At 58.2% G+C, this 18,390-nt stretch overlaps 2 protein-coding genes across 4 annotated transcripts in view; one reads left to right on the top strand and one right to left on the bottom strand.

Annotated features, from left to right (window-relative positions):
* The window catches only part of ATP6V0A4 (ATPase H+ transporting V0 subunit a4), a 71,770-nt gene extending 60,911 nt beyond the window's left edge, over positions 1–10,859 (bottom strand). The window contains exons 1-2 of one of the 3 annotated variants that reach the window (XM_051835638.2): positions 10,769–10,824; positions 10,193–10,406 (exon numbers count right to left, since the gene is read on the bottom strand). The gene's annotated coding sequence lies outside the window, so the exon portion shown is untranslated. Of the gene's footprint in view, positions 1–629; positions 903–10,192; positions 10,407–10,768 lie in introns of those variants that run through there. The other 2 variants (XM_051835637.2, XM_070071446.1) reach the window with 2 other exon arrangements.
* TMEM213 (transmembrane protein 213) lies at positions 10,605–17,177 on the top strand. Its single transcript, XM_008251088.4, has 3 exons — positions 10,605–10,833; positions 14,326–14,397; positions 15,310–17,177. The coding sequence occupies exons 1-3, from the start codon at positions 10,725–10,727 to the stop codon at positions 15,477–15,479; spliced, it is 351 nt and encodes a 116-aa protein (XP_008249310.4). The 5' UTR covers positions 10,605–10,724; the 3' UTR covers positions 15,480–17,177.
* The last annotated feature ends 1,213 nt before the right edge of the window (positions 17,178–18,390 follow it).

The raw sequence follows: 18,390 nt of genomic DNA, 5'->3' as shown, positions 1-18,390 counted from the left end.
TTACAATGTGCGCTCATAGAGAAGGTGCTCTAGACACAACAGAGTGACTGGAAGTTGCTAAAAAGAAAGCGAATGACCTTCAGTTCCACCTGTCCACCGCCACCCTGCCCACACACAGCCAGGAACACGCCGGGGCTCCTGTATCCACACCGTGATCAACCTCATCCCTGCTGGAGCCGCCACCAGCCCGGACCTGTACTTTCCCACTTCCTCCTGGCCGTGGACTTTCTCCAGCCACGCATCTTGGTGCCACCCAGTGTCCCTTGGGCCCCTCTGCTGTTGTCCAGCTTTCTGTCCTCTGGGACACAGCCCTTCCGAGGCTCTCCCCGAAGGCTACCTCCTGCCCGCTCCACACACAGCGTCCTCACTCCTTGAGGGTCCCTCGGCTTCCTCCTCCACAGCCACACCCTTGGCCGTGAGCTGTTGCTTCTCGTCTCTTGAGATGGAGCTACTGCTGTACGCCCCTTTCATTCGCACCTCTGCGCACCACGTCACCAAGCCCTGGAAGTGGGGCTCAGGCAAAGAGCATTTCAGCCGCGAGAACACCCAGTGCGGACTGTGAATGGCTTTGCCCCGTGGCCGCTCGGGGACACCTCCCGGTTATGCATCCTTTCTGCGATAAAACTTACCTGAGCTACGCCAACGGGCTTTCAGGATGTCGGTGTGCACTTTCTACAAATAAGTGAACTTCACGGTGCTTCTGCCCTTTCTCTCATGTCCTGCGTTGAGCATGGCGTCGTAGAATTGTACTAGAAGAAAACAGACGCCATCTACTCTAATCCCCTTACACTAGAGGATGAGAAAACAGCACCCCAGGGTCCTACAGCTGTCGTGTGGCAGAACACAAAACTCCTGCCACCCAGGTCTGCCCACTGCATTGCCAGGGCTCCTGCAACACAGCGGCCCCTTGAGCTGGGTAGCACGCACTTATCACTGCCAGTGAGCGCTAAGGACCCCAAAGGGCTGCCCAGAAAAGATGGAAGGCAACGTTTCCCTGGGTTTTTCCACCTGTGCCCCCTTCCAGAGTCCCCAGATCACCATGGTTACGTGACCTCTCCAAGTTCACACAAGAAATGGCAGCAGGACGGATGGGGGCCAGCACTGTGGTGCCTCGGTTAAGCCACTGCACATATGGCTGCACTTATTGGGAATTCTAGTTGGAAATCTCTTTCTCTCTATATATAGCTCTCTCTCCCTCCCTCCCTCTCTCTCTCTGCCTTGGAAATAAATACTAAATAAATACACCTTGAAAAAGAGACGCAACCAAGCAACCGCAGGAAAGCCGGAATCCAGGACTCCTGCCTCAGGCTTGGTTCCGTTGCCCTGGGGGCTGTGGACAGCAGGGACGAGAGACGCTGGGGAAAGGGGGGAGTTTGTGGAGGAGGCCAGAAGGGCACAGTGGGAGACAGGGCCAGCCGGCCCCTCACAGCGCCACGGTGACCAAACGAGGAGAGCGCGTGGCTGATGTCTGTCACGCACGTGCGGCTCCTGTCCCCAAAACCTTGGCTTACAGTTGCTCTCTAAGAACACACATCTGTTGACTAAACAAAAACTAATCTGCCCAGGAGCACTGTTGCGCCAACAGAAATGTTTTGCACACAAGAGACTGGGATTGCAGGGAGCCCGCAGTCTGCCCGCCACCCCTGCCATTGCTCATTAACTCAGCCCTGCGAGCAGTCACCTGTTGCACGCCGGCAGCTCACTAAGTTTTCTCACACCGCTGCGGCTCCTCCAAGTCAGGCAGAAGCCAGGCACGTGAGCGCTGAAGGAGGTCTGAGCAGCAACCTTGAGAGGCAGCCAGGTCAGCGCAGCTGCTCCAGACTCTGTCCCACTGCTCTCTGGGTCGAGGACACTCTTAGCAGGCTAAGGCCTAAGGCAGCGGGCCTCGGAGGTGCCATTCCAATGCAGGGATTCTCACCAGAAGCCTCCCTTCGGTCCTGGGCATCCCTGCCTGTGTCAGCTCCTCCTGGGGTAGACCTTTAGCACCCAGAGCGGAGGCTGTGCACAGGCGGTCCCTGCATCACGGGACACGGGGAACGTAAGATACTCTAAAATGGAAAAGACATCCTGACCTTGGAAACGTTCCCAAGGGGGCAGGCGCTAAGGCCAGCAGGTTAGGCCACTGCCTGTGATGCCAGCATCTCATGTGGGCGCAGGTTCAAGCCCCAGCTGCTCCACTTCTGATCCAGCTCCCGCTAAAAGCGCCTGGGAAGCAGGCCTACTGAGCAGAAGATGGTCCGGTGCTTGGCTCCTGCACCCAAGTGGGAGACCTGGAAGAAGCTCCTGTTCCCGGCTTCAGTTTGGCCCAGCCCCAGGCATTGTGGTCATGTGGGGAGTGGACCAGCAGATGGGAGATTCACATTTTCATTTTCTCTCTCTCTCTTCCCCTTCTGTCTCTCCCTCTCTCTCTGTAACTCTGCCTTTCAATTAGTTAAATAAGTCTTAAAAGAAAGCGCTCCCTAGGCAGCAAGCAGGTGCTACTGCAGTGTGGAGGTGTTGCTTTTCTGTGAAGTGCTCTCTCCTTTTGAAAAAGCGTCAACTTGGCTTTGTTTCTTGTTGTCAATTGTTATTTATCTGAGAGACAGAAAGACAGCTCCCATCTGCTGGTTCACTCCCCAAATGCCTGCCATGCCTGGAGGGGGCCAAAACCAGCAGCCAGGAGTGCAACCCAGTCTCCCACACAGTGGCAGAACCTAAGCCCTAAGCGCCTGAGCCACTATTGCTGCCCCCCCTCCCCCGCTGCCGCCGCCGCGTTCACGTTAACAGGAAGCTGGAATCAGGAGCTGGAGCCAGACCCAGGTATTCTGATATGGGGTGTGGGCATCTTTTTTTTTTTTTTTTTTTAAGACTTATTTATTTGAACATCAAAGTTACAGAGAGAGAGTGAGCAAGATCTTCTATCTGCTGGTTCACTCCCCAGATGGCTGGAGCCAGGAGCTTCATCCAAGTCTCCCACGTGGGCAGCAGTGGCCCAAACAATCAGGCCATCTTCCACTGCTTTTTCCAGGCCAGCAACAGAGAGCTGGATTGGAGCCGGAGCAGCTGGGACTCAGACCACGTACACATGGAATGCCTGTGTCGCAGGTGGTGGCTCTAACCACCATGCCACAACACCAGTCCCAGTGTGGGCATCTATTTTTTTAAAATATTTATTTATTTGAAAGAGTTACAGGGAGATGGGGAGGGGGAGGGTGGAGGGAGGGAGGGAAAGGGGGTGGGGGAGAGAGATCCTCCATCTGTTCTGCTGTTCACTCCCCAGGTGGTTGCAACAGTCAGGGCTGGGCCAAGCTGAAGCCACAGCCAGGAGCCAGGAGCTTCATCCAGGTCTCCCATGGGGTGCAGGGGCCCAAGCACTAGGGCCATCTTCTGCTGCGTTCCCAGGCCACAGCTGGATCAAAAGTGGAGCGGCCAGGACACCAACTGGTGCCCACATGGGATGCCAACGTTGCAGACAGCGTGTTTACCTGCTGTGCCACATCTTGACTGCTGGAACCCACTCCCAAACTTGTCTCTGAATTCCATTTCTCATGCCTGCCACTGTGATTTACCCAGATAAACCAGATATGTGTGCAAAAGTAGATGTACAAGGGTGTTCCTGAAAACATTGGATATAACAATTATAATGCATGGACCTGACCTAGCTATCCATCCGCAGGGGAATGGCTAAATGAACTGTGATACAGCGGGACCCTGCGCATCAGCAGGAGTGAAGCACACCTGTGAGTCCTGTGTGAAAGGACACTCACCTGCGAGCTGCCACGCTCAGCCCCTGCACGTCTCAGTCCCACCACACAGCGCATTTTTGCGCTGATTTTACAACTGACTGAGGGGCCCACGCTGTGGCACAGGGGTTAAGCTGCTGTGTGACGCTGGCATCCCACATCAGAGGTCGCTTGGAGTCCTGGCTGCTCCACTTCCCATCCAGCTCCCTGCTAATGCACCTGGGAGAGCGGTGGATGATGACCCAAGTGCTTGGGCCCTGCACCCATGTGGGAGACCCGGATGGAGTTCCAGGCTCCTGGCTTCAGCCTGGTCTGGCCCTATTCATTGTGGCCACTTGGGGAGTGAACCAGGACGTGGAAGATCTTTTTCTCTGTCCTGCTCTCTCTGTCACTCTGCCTTTCGAGTAAATAAAATAAATCTTAAAAAAAAAAAAAAGACAGAGCTTGCATTCTGGCATAACAGGTTAAGCCACCGCCCGCAGTGCCAGCATCCCATACGGGAGCCGGCTGTCCACTTCTGACCCAGCTCTCTGCTGATGGTCCTGGGAGAGCTTGGGTGCTTGGGCTCCTGCACCCATGTGGGTGGCCAGGTTCAGCCTGGCCCAGTCCTGACCATTCTATTTGGGGCGTGAGCCAACAGATGGAAGATCTCTCTCTCTCATTCTGCCTTTCAAATAAATAAAAATAAATCTTTTAAAAGAAAAAATATTTTTAAAAATGACAGACTCACATCCCTGAAAAGAGGGTCATGGACATTAGGACTCAAACACAAGGGCCCCGATCTAATCCACAATCTGAAACTTCGCCGACAACACAGCCCACACCTGACCTCCACCAGCCATGTGGGGTGCCAGACTAGGAATCAGCAGCGCGTGGTCGCAGGTGGCAGTGCCCTGTAGCTGGAAAGCAGCAGCAGGCTGGTAGGAGCAAAGCTCCGTGTCCGGGAGTCAGGAAACACACTGCTGCGAAGAGGCAGGCGTGAGAGCCCGGGGGGAGGATGGCTTGGCCGGGAGGAGACCCCGTCCTTCGTGCTGACCCTGGCCTCTGCAGAGCCGCGCACCCCTGCCTCCCTCCCCCGCCCCAGCTAGGGATTCAGGACCACGCACTGAAGGGATCGCCCTGGAACTGCACCAAGGGCGGGCCCCTGGCTTCCAATCTTTTCCTCCAGGAAGCTGCCTTCTGCTTTCTGTTTTCCAAGGAAATCCTATCAGGACCAACTGGAGGCAGCGAAGGTCCCCAGACCTCCCCTCCGGCTCACTCCCTCTCCCTCGCCGCCACGGAGCCTGGCCACAAGCATGATTAGCCTGAGTTGTTTTAAAGTGTGGGTAACCAAATACCTGTCGCGGCCATGAGAAAAAAAGTCTCGAGAAAGTTCCTGCAGAATGTCTAGCTCTGAGCAATGCAGCTTCCTGGTACATACACCCTCCAGAGCAAATCTGCTCCCCAGCGTCCGAGCAGGCTGCTGGGAGACGTAGCTGGCCACGGGGTCGCGGCAGCCTGCGCAGACAGCGGGCAGTGGGGCCCCGGCGAGGCCTGGCTGCCCTTTCTTTGGAAGCAGTGAGCGCAGTCAGCCCTCCTTCCTTCTGCTGATAGCAGACGTGTGACTCAGTCGTCCTGCAAACAGCTGGTCCAAGAGTCCCAAATCAAAGAGCAGTGAGGAGAAGGGTGGAAGCGGGCGCATTATCTCCCCTCCACTCCCCCTGCTTTGCAGAGGTTGGACAGGATGCTGTCGGCTTGGGCGGCTGGGTGGCCACCCACCACCCCACCACAACCCTGCAGCGCCACCTTTGATCCATGTGCCCAGGCTCTCATCACTTGGGGGGGGGGGACACACCCTGCTTGTACCACATACAGCGAAATGCACCCAACGTTCTACCTTAAACTGGCTCCATTTAAATGTCTGAAATGAATTGGAAAGCTTCAAAAGCCCAGCCAGCAGAATGTTGGTTGGGGACAGGGTTCAAGTCCCAGCCCCAGCTCCCAGCCGCAGCTTCCTGCTCACGCACACTCTGGGGGCAGCAGTGGCGTCTCCAGTGGCCGGGCCCTGCCGCCCCCGGGAGACCTGCATCACATTCCCAGCTCCCAGCGTCGGCCTGAGCCGGCCCCGGCCCTTGTGGCCACTCGAAGAGTGACCCAGCGATGGAGGAAGAGCTTTCTCTCTCTTTCTGCCTCTCAAATAAAAAGCAAGTGAGGGGCCCGGCGCCGTGGCTCACTTGGTTAATCCTCTGCCTGCGGCGCCGGCATCCCATATGGGCGCCAGGTTCTAGTCCCGGTTGCCCCTCTTCCAGGCCAGCTCTCTGCTGTGACCTGGAAGGGCAGTGGAGGATGGCCCAGGTGCTTGGGCCCTGCACCCGCATGGGAGACCAGGAGGAAGCACCTGGCTCCTGGCTTCGGATCAGCGCAGCGCTGGCTGTGGTGGCCATTTGGGGAGTGAACCAATGGAAGGAAGACCTTTCTCTCTGTCTCTTTCTCTCTAACTCTGCCTGTCAAAAAAAAAAAAAAAAAAAAAAGTAAATGAATGAGCTAATTATTTGCTTTGCCCAGTTTCTGCTGGGAACACAGACCCTTGAGCGCCTGGTGGACTTCTCTCCCACTGTCATCTCTGTGCCCGCGGGCTGAGCCCATGCTGGCCCGGGAAGTGAGGCGAACACAGAACAGTGCTCACTCAATTTAGCAAGGTCCTCCCTTGGGGGCAGGGAAAACCCTCTCTGGTTCTGCTGCTGTCACAGAAGGGAACTTCAGCAACCTAACTGAACTGTCTTCACTGGCTGTTTTTGCCACCCCAGAATTGAGCAACCTCCATTCTACCAAACAGAATCAGTGCCACGGAACGCACAGGTGGGTCTATAAGTTACTTCCCTTGGGAGGTGGGGGCAGGGGAGGGAACAACAGGAAAACAGCGGCTACTTCAGGTTCTGTTTTCGGAGAAAGATGAACACAGAGGAAGTTCATTATCACGCCACTGACACTGGCCTGCTTGGGAACATGGCTGTCCTTTCTCTCCTGGTCGCAGAAGGTCAGACGACGACTTAGTTTCCGCCTGGTGACATGGGACTGTAGTGTAAGCGACGCCATTTAGATTTTCAGGCTGGTGTTGGGCCAGGGCCAGACAAAGGCCTCCTGGGGCTTTTACTCCACAGCAGCGAGGGGCGCTGTGCTTCCCCGGTTTTCAACTGGGGGCCCGGCCGCACACTCGTCATCAAGTCACCCTCTTCACGCTGGCACCAGAAACTTAGAACACGCATGACGTCGTGTGGTGGCGACACGTCACAGAACCATCTTCTGCTTCCCGTCAGAAAATTCTCTGGACCTCATTTCTTTGGTTTTAAACATAGATTTATTTATTTAATTTGAAAGGCAGAGAGTGAGAGAGTGAGAGTGAGAGTGAGAGAGAGAGAGAGACAGAGATGCTCCATCTGCTGGTTCACTCTCCAAATGGCTGCAATGACTACGCCGGGCTGAAGCCAGGAGCCAGGAGCTTCTTCCAGGTCTCCCACGTGGGTGCAGGGGCCCAAGCTCTTGGGCCACCTTCCACTGCCTTCTCAGGCCACAGCAGAGAGCTAGATGAGAAGTGGAGCTGCTGGGACTCGAACTGACGCCCATGTGGGACGCTGGTGCTGCAGGCTGTGGCTTAATTCACTGCACCACAGTGGCAGACCCATTTCTTTCTTTCTTTTTTTAAAGACTTATTTATTTGAAAGACAAAATGACACAGAGAGAGACAGAGACAGAGAGAGAGGTGTCTGAGGTCTTCCATGCCCTGGTTCACTCCCCAGATGGCCACAACAGCCGGCTCTAACCAGGCTGAAGCCAGGCGCTCCATAGGGTCTCCCACATGGGTGGGGCCCAACTACTTGGGCCATTTTCTGCTGCCTTCCCAGGCACATTAGTACGAAGCTGGCTGGGAAGAGGAGCAGCTGGAACCCGAACTGGCTCCCAGTATGGGATGCTGGAGTCACCAGTGCCCACTTAACCCATGGTGCCGCAGTGCCAGCCCCTCTTCTCTTTTATTTCAAACTTATCAGGGGCCAAAGCTGTGGCATAGGAGGTTGAGCCTCTGCCTGTGGCGTCAGCATCCCATATGGGCACCGGTTCTAGTCCCGGCTGCTCCTCTTCCTATCCAGCTCTCTGCTGTGGCCTGGGAAAGCAGCAGAAGATGGCCCAAGTCCTTGGGCCCCTGCACCCACGTGGGAGACCTGGAAGAAGCTCCTGGCTCCTGGCTTCAGACTGGCTCAGCTCCAGCCGTTGCAGCCACTTGGGGGGTGAGCCAGAAGGTTGGAAGACCTCTCTCCCTCTCTCCCTCTGTTTCTCTCTCTAACTCTGCCTCTGAAATAAATAAATAAATAAATGTTTCTTAAAAACTCATTTTATCTACCTCAATTAACCATACGTAACTAAACCCCTGTTGGACCACAGCAGGATACAAAATCAACAGATAAACAGCATTCTTTTCCCCTGAAACCAGCTCCCCCTTGCCCTGGCCTTGCAGTTTGCGCCGCCTCTCCTACAGAACAGACAGGAGCACGCCCTGGACGCGCGCCCTGCACTGCGCCCTGCGCGAGAGTGTGAACGAGCCCGTCCGGCAGCCGCCCTGCAGCACCCGAGATCCGTACCCCGTCCCACTGCTTCTGTAAGGAGGGAGGCAGAAGCGTGGAGGCACCGGGCCACCTGCCCAGGGCACCCAGCCGGCGAGAGGCAGGCCTGGGAGGTGAGCCCAGGCGGCCCCAGGGCCACCCATTCTCCCCAGGGAGAAAGCTTGCCCCACTCCTCCCACACATGCATCTTCCCGGGTCCCCTCCTGTTGATGTAGCCCCCGTACCTCCTGGCTCGGTCCCCTCCTCTCCATGCTTGGCCCACCTTCTTGGGCAGGTCAGTGACCGTGGCCTTGGGGATGACCCTGCATCCAGGCTGTCCCCCTCAGATCTGCCCTCCAAACGTGTCTCCAGCTGTGAGGGCCTCTTAGTGCCCAGTTGGAAGCGTGAGCCCTGTTTTCTCTGCCAGCACCATTCCTGATCTGTTCTTAGTCCGACACAAGCTGACCCCTCCCGGTGCTCCCCAGACTAGGGCCCGGGGTCCTGGCCACACTGCTGGCTTTCCCCGTGCCTGGCAAGCCACACAGCCTTCAAGTCTGGATCGAAAACACCGTCTCCATTGTGAAATCGGCGCTCAAGCCTAGGGGCTGTCCCTCTCCCGTGATGCCCCCCCACACACGTATTTCACTGTCACTTGTCCATCCCCCTCCTGCACCGTGAGCTCCTTGGGGCTGGCACCGTGCTACCTCGCTCGCTCTGACCAAGGCCCTGGCAGGCCGCAGCCGCTTGGCGCCTGTTCAGGGTTCAGCGGTGAACACAGCTGCACCTGTGCGCTGCTTGAAGCACCTTTGTCCCCATCCCCAAATGCAGGAACTCGAGGCCACCACGACTTGCGGCTCTGGACAAAGGAGAAGAGCCATGTGTTGTGCTACGTCCTCCTCTGGGCTGCTACGCCGCCCTAGGACATGCAGGGTCCCCGTCCCCTTGTCCTACAGAGCCTGAGTGAGCTGGATTCCATCCCTGTCTCCTGCCAGGCTGTCCCTGGGCAGGCCACGGTGCCCATACCCCTCCTGGCAGGCCGCATATGCGCGCACATAGGCACGCCCTCACCTCTGTGTGCTCTCCCTGCCTCACAGAGCCCAGGCACTCCCCCTGCACCGCGAGCCCTTCCCCTGCAGCTGCAGACAGGCACACTCCCTCCCTCTTCCATAGATCCTCTTGGCTGTGGAAGACACCGTATTCGAGTCTTGCCAGATTGCATGAAACTCTCCCTTCGGCGTCGGCCGCCCTGCTGGGCTGTGCTCTCCTCAGGAGTCTCAAAAGCCCGGGACGAGGCCCCTGTGCAGGTGTGGGGAGATCCACACCACAGCCCCCTGTTAGCCACGGTTCTATTCTGCAATTTCGCTTACCTGAAGTCAACTGCAGTGCAAAAACACGAAACAAAAATGTGCACGAACAACCCATACATGTAAAATACTGTATGCAGAATATTGCTGCACCTGTCCTATTAGTCACTGTTAACCCCGACTGTGCCTAACTTATAAGTCAGCTTCACCCCAGTTTGGGTGTGCAGGGAACCCCATGGTGCAGGAGGGTCTGCACTCTCTGTGGCTCCGGGCAGGCACGGAGGGTCTGGGAACGCACCCCCCACCCCGCCCTGGGGACAAGGTGTCTACTGTGATACTTTAGGCTGAGGGCGTAGCTCCCAGCTTCACAGCCCCACCCCACCCCACCCCCCCGCCCCGGCTTCCCGACTCCACGTCCGACTCGCCGGCCGGGCTGGGGCTCTCGGCGGCCCTCCAGTCTCCTCCCCCACCTCGCCCCTGCGCCTGAGCCACACGCGTCCGTGCCGCAGTCACACTGGAGCTTCGGGTGCCGTTCCTCCGCGGGCTGTGACCTCCTGCCCCGTGTCCCAGCATGCCCTCTGCTGCTCTGCACCTGCCAAAGCTCCAACGCCCTTCCAGGCCGAGCCGCGAAACGCCGGAGCCCTCGCTGCTCCTCTCGAGCCACGTCTGAAACCGCGCTCTGGGTTGCGCTGATGCGTGTTCCTAATGAAAGCGTTTCCGGCACAGGTTTTCCCGGGCTTCTGAACAGCACAGTATCGGGGCTCAGTAAACACCAGACTGACGGGAATGGGGAACGCATGCTACACCTGCAGACAGAGAGGCACCCAGCTCATCTCCACAGGACCGGCAGGACCCAGGTCCCTCTCCTGCCCTCCCTATCCTCCAAAGAGCGAATTCTGAGCTCAGGGAAGAAGGGCAGGAGCTGCCCCTCCTCCGCCAGCCAGCATCGCCTCCCTGCTACTGAGCTGAGAGCAGCTGTGACAGGTGCACACGCTCCTTTTGCTCCACCCCCTCTCTATTCCCCCAAACACAGAGCAGCAGTTCTCCAGCTCCTGAAAGTCAGGAGTCCCCAGCACCCAGGCAACAGACACCCGGCACCTGGCGCTGGGCACACGGCTGCGGGGATGGCCCAGACCCGTGCCTCCCTCCTCAGCGCGCAGGGCCTCACCTCTGCCCCCGGGGCTGCCGTCCTGCTCCTCAGCCTGACTTTCGCCTCCTTGCACTCCTGGGCAGGTACAATTGTGAGCTTTATTCTTGGCCTCCTGGGAAGGGGGAGGGAGGGGGCCGCGGGAGGGAGGGGAGGAGGGTGAGGATTCCTTGGCCAGGGTTGGTCCTGAACAAAGCAAGGAGGAAACTGAACTTTCTTGTCTGAAGGATTAGGCACGGGCTGGGGGTGTCTCAGGCTTGCTGAAACCAAGATCAAATGCTCAACTCCCCAGCTGGGGCCAGCACAGCCACCTCCACTGGCCTTGATCACGGGCAAAGAGGGAAATGCAGCCTGCCTGCCTCGCCGGCCAGCGAGCCATCCTCTGGCTGCTGCCCCGGGTGCCCTCTCAGCCACCCAGGGCCTCCCTTACCCAAGGTCATCTGTTGCCCCTGACCTTAGTACTTCCTCTGCTACTTCACGAATCCTGCACCCCCTCCCAAACCCCAGGCATCAGAAACCCTGGGTCACTGCCCCGTTCTCTTACGAGGCCTCGCTTTCCCTGGCTGGGCCTTGCACCTGTCAGTGCAGGAACGGCTTTGCCCTTAGCTCCCCCAGTCCGCCACCCTGCCCCCTGCCAGACTCCCTGTCTCTCAAAGCCAGCCCACTGTCCCCAGGCCCGTTTGTCTCTGTCATCCTCATTGTGCCCATGGGCAGGCAGCTGGTGTGGTGGGCAGTGTGGGCACCCATGGTCCCCAAGCCTCAAGCCCGCTGCAGCTCCCTCAGTTCACCAGCTGTGTGGCCTGACCAGTGCTTCAGCTCTGTGCCCCTGCTTCCTGTCCATGACACGGGGTAACACGGTGGCGCGTTACAGGGCTGCGCACGGGGCGAGCGAGCGGAGCGGAGCTCGGCTTACGACTCCAGCTCTCCCCAAGGACAATGGCTTCATCTCTCCCTGTTTGCTTTCCCGGTGCCTTGCTTATGACAGGGGCTGATGAAAGTGACAGACTGAAGTGTGCTGAATCGGGCCGGCGCCTGGTCGCTGCGCTTGCAAGGGAAGACGGTGGCATTTAAACTCTTGTGAACGTCCACCCGGGCTACCATCCATTGAACCGTATAAAACTGCCGATACTGAACAATTTTTGACCTATAAAAACGGCAATTTTCCTGAGATGTGACCCCAAACCAGCCCCCATTAGCTGGGTTTTTCCATTGGGTGGGGCCCACTTCTACTCTAGTACAGAGAGCCGGTGAGAGTCAGGGCCAAGGAAGTTACTGAGTTATAAAGAAAATTAAAACGTGGATGACTCAATTTCTCCAAAACAAATTACGACCTAGCCCTCAGCCATTTAGTTGTAAATAATTTACAGCCCCAATCAGATCGCAGAAGGTAACTGCCACACTTCAGCAGGCCGTCGGAGGGGTCCAGGGCTTGAGCGGCATAACATTAGTCTGGCTCCGGCTGAACAAGCTTCCTGTAATCCTCTGTGACGACAGGCACCTCAGGAGGTCACACTGACCCACGGTGGCGGCGGCGGTGGTCACGGTGGGCTTGAGTTGTCAAAGCATTACTTTTTCTCTTTTTTGCATTTGCAAAGCAGACTGAGCAGACACATCGTTTTCTGGAATGTTCTTCAAAGTCATTCTCTTGGTTGTGATCTGCCAAGGTTAGCACTGGCGCTAATCCACCTCTTGCGTGGCAGCAAGGGTCCAGCTCCGTTTTGTGTTGCAACTCGGGGTCACTGCCATGTGGACACTGCGCACTTGAAAGTGGCTAATGTGACCAAGAAGCTGAACTTCTTAATTGTTTTTTAAATATGTATTTATTTATTTGAGAGGCAGAGCCACAGAGAGGGGGGAGAGAGTTCTTCCATCCAATGGCTCACATTCACTCCCCAAAAGGCTGCAACAGCTGGAGCTGAGCTGATCCAAAGCCAGGAGCCAGGAGCTTCTTCCAGGTCTCCCACGTGGGTGCAGGGGCCCAAGGACTTGGGCCATCTTCCACTGCTTTCCCAGGCCATAGCAGAGAGCTGGATCAGAAGTGGAACAGCCAGGATTCCAACAGGTACCCATGTGGGATGCTAGCACCTGTTGGAACACAACACTGGCCTCCTAAACTTAATTTAAATGTGGAACCACAGGTGGCTAGCGGCTGCTGTGGAGGACCGTGTGGGCCATCTGCACGGGCAGTGTCCTTTCTTCGAGGGTCCTCACGCCACTTCCATAACCCAACCCCACCCCTGCACTGACCGTGGTGCCTGACGGTGAAGGCCGCCCAGCTCCCTGACTTACGTCAAGAAAGACTTCAGGAGTGAGTAGGCAAATAGGCAATAGCAACCAGCAAGTGTACTGTTGAGAAAGCAAAGGCACACTCCACAGACAGGATGGGGCCTGCCTGGAGGGGAGTGGCCTCATCTCTGACCTGAGTTTTAATTCTTAGGGGAGTACACTCTAATCACAAGGAAAACACAGATTTCCTGGAAGGAGGTGGAGGCCTCCTGGAATCCAGCTGCCACCCTTTAGCTCCTGCGACCCAGGATGCTTCCCGTCGTGGGACTGGCAGGTGCATCGTGAGCACGTGTTGTTAGAGCATATAATGAGCCGTGGGTCAGGCCAAGCCAGGCATAGCCCCTGAAACTGCTGTGGGCCAGGCAGGGGCTTGATCACCTTCAGATAAAGGAGAACCAAACCCACACCCTGCCGGTCTGAGATAACACGCGCTGCCCCAGGCGGCTCCAGGCGGCAGGGGCGGGCCTGCCGCTTCTGCCTCGTCTCTGTGGAGCTTGGAGTATCGCTCATCCTCTTTGAATCCTTGCTTTTGAGTCAGGGGCAGCTCTCGGGGCTGCACATTCCAGCCGTCGCCGGCCTTGCTTGTACGATGTCTCACTTGTTTGGTAACCTCCTGCCTGGGTAACGTCATCACCACCAGCAATAAAGAAACAAGGTCAGATCTGGGTGTTTGTGCAAGTTTTCCAAAGCAATCGAAGACTGTTAGGAAAAACATGTCAGACTTTTCAGGGATTGTTTTACAGACATCGTATAGCTATGCCTGTATAGAAGGAAGCTAAAACGGCGTGTTTGGAAAGCCACAGGCTCTTGATCACAGACGGATAGTGGAGTGACAGGGCAGGGCTTGTCCCCCTCTGTTCAGTCGGCCACGACGAACAGCACGGCTGGGCCGGCCAAGTCAACAGGAAGGCGCTTGCTTACCACCTGGAGGCCGCAGGGCCGAGGTCAAGGTGTCAGCAGGCCTGCTCTCTCCCGTGGCTGCCTCCCCACCGTCCTGCACCAAGTGCATGGACAGTGCCACCTCTTAGAAGGAAAACAGATTTGCTTAGGGCCTGCCCACACAATCCCATGTAACCTTAGCAACGGCTCTAAAAGTCCTGTCCCCAAACACACCTACACTGGGGCCTAGAGGGAGACGACCCAGCCCTCGACAGCAGCCAGCATTGTTCCCTAAAGCCTCGCCAGAACCCACGTGTTCACAAGGCTCACTACTGACGTCGCGAACAGGACTTTACACCGACTCTGGGAACAGCCTCGCCTACTGCCTGCGATTCTCCTGTCTTCTCTTCCAGAGGCAAGCGGCGGCAACAGCTCAGCCTGGACCACCCAGGACCCAGACCCCGGCTCCCTGGAGCAGTGCCCCAGTAAGCCTCTCCCGTCCCCGCCCTTGCCCCACAGCTGGCCCGGAGCTGGCCCGGGAACGCACGCCTCCTTGCTTTCTGCTGATGGGTGTCAGGTGACCGCTGGTTCACTCTCCAAATGACTACAACCAGGGTTGGGTCAGGCAGAAGCGACGAGCCAGGAGCTCCATCCAGGCCTCCCATGTGAGGGCAGAGGCCCAGGCACCTGGGGCATGTTCTGCCGCTTTCGCAGGCCATTAGCAGGGAGCTGGATTGGAGGTGGGACAGCTGGAACTCGAGTCAGCTCACATACAGGATGCTGGCGTCATCGGCAGCAGCTGCGCCTGCTGTGCCACAGTGCTGGCTCCTTGCAAGCCCAGTTAATAGAAAGTTTCACGTAGCCTGGCTTCCTCTGGCCTGCCCTCACTGACCGGCCAGTGGCGACACCAGGTAGAGGTTAGATTACAGTTCTGCAGTCCCACAGACCTGGGTTTGGGCTCTACTTCTGCCACCTGGAGGCCTCAGACACGCATAACAGCAGGTGCTTTATGAACGTCTGAGCCACTGGACGCCTTCAGCTGGAGAGCAGAGGCGGGGGGGGGAAAGAGGGTGGGGACCCCGCTCCGGCACTGGGGGAAGCAGGACCAGCTGATTTCACGGCCGTTCACCTCCAAGCCTCGACAGCTGTCGGAACCCAGGGCATGCTTGGCCACTGACGCAGGGACGGGCCCTTGCAGGCAGGCGACAGCCTCTGTTCTCCACGTGGAGCGGGAATAAATGTGGCTGCGCTTTGTGAGGGGTAAACACGGTAGCTCTGGTCAGCGCCCCTGGGGGGCAGCACCTGCGCCCTCATTACTAACGGTGTCCCCTGCTCCAGGGCGACCCGGGCAGCGCCGGCGTGACGCCTCCTGTCGCTCTCGCTCTCCTCCCCGCCAGGCGTGGACTTCTGCCCGCAGGCAGCCCGCTGCTGCCGTGCCGGAGTGGACGAGTACGGCTGGGTCGCGGCTGCCGTCGGCTGGAGCCTGTGGTTCCTCACGCTCATCCTGCTCTGCGTGGGCAAACTGATGAAGCTCACTCCGGAGGAACCCAAGGACTTGCGGGCGTGACACAGAACCCAAGCCCAGGGTGGCCACGGCCCCACTGTGGGTCGCGGGAGGGTGGGGTGGCAGCCGGCTCCTGCTCCTTCAGCTGCTTCTGAAAGGGGGCCGGGGAGGCCACGCCCGTGCTGCCTGCAGCCGGGGCCCAGGCGCGCCTGGGTCCCCCCTGCCCTGAGAAACCCCTCGGGGGGCCGTCGCTGCGGGAACAGCTCCCACTGCACAAGAAACAGCCTGGTCTTTCCCTCAACACACTTGAAACCGAACTCACAACCTTCTGTCCAGACAGGGGGTCCCCTCCCGTCCCTCGCTCCGTCAGTTCCGAACGTGAGCGACTCCCTTCCTAATCCAGTCCTGCTCTCGCTCTCGCTCCCTCCCCGTCACTGCCCCACGCGGCCTGACTCCTCCCCTGCCGCCAGCACCTCCTTCGCGGCCTGGCCCTCGCCCGGGGATGTCTGATTCTGGCCTCCACGCCTGCCGGCTCCTGCTCCCAGCAGGTCGTGACGTATAAACCACCCCTCCACACTCAGGACACCTGTTCTTCTCCAGACGGTTGGAGTCACGCACCCGCGCCTGCCCCAGCCCGGCCTCCGCGTCGCTTCCAGAGTGGTGTTGCTGAGCCGCCCGCCTGGGCTGGCCCTGTGGCTGCCTCCTGACCGGTGGAACACGGTGCGAGCCCCATGCAGCCCGGGCACTCCCCTCGCCTGTCCTCTCGCACACCCTTCCGGTGAGCCGGTGCTGGTCACTTCCACTCCCGGCACGCGCCAGGCCCCTTCTCTCCCCCCTGCCTTCCTCCCGCTGTGCCTACAACCGGAACAGACCCTTCCTGAGAGCCTCACCTGGGGCCCCGCTTTGCACGAGCCCTCTGCGCCCTCTGCTGCTGGACTCCCGACTCAGGAGCCCTCTGCGCCCCCTGCTGCTGGACTCCAGACTCAGTTCTCTGCCTGTGGTTTGTCCGGGGGCCTCCAACTGCACACTTCCGGTCCCATCACCCTGGATCTGCCTTTGCTCATCCTCCTCCTCCCCGGCCCAGCACGCCTGACGGATCGTTTGGTTGACGGCGAGTGGCCTCCCCGACCCCGGTGAGCAGAGGACACACAGACAGGCAGACAGACACCCCCTCCTCAGCGGCCTGTGCTCACGGTTCTCTGAGACTCTGCTCCCACAGGCCTTCGCCTGGGGCCACCCCAGCTACTGACCACTGCACAAATGGTTTCATTCCCTCTGCTCCCCGCACAAGGAGTGGACGGACAGTAAGGCAGTCGGGAACAGCTCAAGGCCACATCCTGGGGACGACCAGGGGGCGGGGACCCTGCCCAGGGAGATGTGTCTGGAGGCGAAGGATGCTGGCCCCAGGGCCACATGAAGCGTGGGGGGGCTGGGGGGCTGGGGGACGGGGGAGGGACTCAGCGGGGGGGGGGGCCTCAGGCCTCCCATGTGAGTCCCGGGCCAGCAGGAAGCACCCTTTAGTAAGCCCCTCTGAAAAATCCACACTGCACACGGGGCTGTGCGTGCACACACAAGCACACACATACACACACACTCACATACAACTTAGCACTTCATCCTGGCCATGCCCTGATAAATCCACACTGCACACACAAGCACACACACTCATATACAACTCAGCACCTTGTCCTGGCCATGCTCTGATAAACCCATACTGCACACGGTGCAATGCACACACACATGTGCACACACACAGACACATGCACACACACCCACACACCAGCACCTCGTCCTGGCCATGCTCTGATCAATCCATACTGCACACATGTGCACACACACACGCACACACACATATGCACACACACCCACACACCAGCACCTCGTCCTGGCCATGCTCTGATAAACCCATACTGCACACATGTGCACACACACAGAGACACATATGCACACACACCACACGCCCCAGCACCTCGTCCCAGCCGTACTCTGGGGCTCCCTGAACTCACTTCACTCCCTGTCACTCCCTACAGACTGGCGCTCCGGTGCCCAGTGGCCAGTCCACCCCTGCCCGACTCCAGTGGCAATGCGGGGTGACCAGAGGGTTTGGGGGGCCGGTGGTGCTGCTGGGGGGTGCAGGCTGCGGGTGAGCATGAGATGCGAGCACTTGTGGTGGTGGAGGCGGCAGCGGCCTGCACCCCCCAACAGGCTCCTGGATTTGTCGGCTTCCACCACCACCACAAGATACCTCAGCAAACGAATTTCACAAAGAGAAGAGGTTTAGTAGCCCGCAGAGAGCCTCCTGACCTCCAACCCCTCCTCACTCAAGTTCAAAATCAGGCGGCCCCGTTGGCCTGGCCTCTGAGGAGGGCGGCAGCACCGGCACCGGCTCCCATAGCAGAGCACCAGGGCGAGTCCTGGCTGCTCCACTCCGATCCAGCTCCCTGCTACTGCACCGGGAAAGCAGCAGCAGATGGCCCGTGTGCTTGGGCCCTGCACCCACCTGGGAGACCTAGAGGGAGCTCCTGGCTCCTGGCTCAGCTCCAGCTTCCGCCTGTTTGTAATTCTTCTGCCTTTCCAATAAATAAATCTTTTTAAAAAAGAAATAAAAGCCGAAACTGTTGTAAAAAGGAAATACCTGTTTTCATTGGTTGAGCAAGTGTCTTCTTTCCCAAGTTTTGCGCCGTTACAAGCGACACACGAGGACAGGGAATAAACTGCACACTGGAGATGCGCGAATGAAATGTTCCTTTGAAAACTGATTTCTAAGCTATCAAGCCATGGAAAGAGACGGCAGAAACTTCACCGCGTGTGACCAGGTGAAAGAGGACGGTCTGCAGAGGCTGTGTGCCATGGACCCCGGCCACCCCGACGTCCTCGGAAGGCATAGAGTGTGGGCAGCAGGGACACCGGCCGTCGCCAGGAGTCGGGGCAGAGCAGGGGGAGAGGGGGCAGCACCTTCCCCGCGGGGCACTGA

This window comes from Oryctolagus cuniculus, chromosome 3 (genome assembly GCF_964237555.1).
Source record: "Oryctolagus cuniculus chromosome 3, mOryCun1.1, whole genome shotgun sequence".
Lineage (NCBI taxonomy): Eukaryota > Metazoa > Chordata > Mammalia > Lagomorpha > Leporidae > Oryctolagus > Oryctolagus cuniculus.
This window is presented reverse-complemented; position numbering and strand designations above follow the sequence as displayed.

Excerpts from the sequence above, each read along its gene's own strand:
- TMEM213 (XM_008251088.4), top strand. The coding sequence starts at position 10,725 with ATGGCCCAGACCCGTGCCTCCCTCCTCAGCGCGCAGGGCCTCACCTCT. Across the intron at positions 10,834-14,325 it reads CTCCTTGCACTCCTGGGCAG|AGGCAAGCGGCGGCAACAGC; the intron begins GTACAATTGTGA and ends CTTCTCTTCCAG. Across the intron at positions 14,398-15,309 it reads CTCCCTGGAGCAGTGCCCCA|GCGTGGACTTCTGCCCGCAG; the intron begins GTAAGCCTCTCC and ends CCTCCCCGCCAG.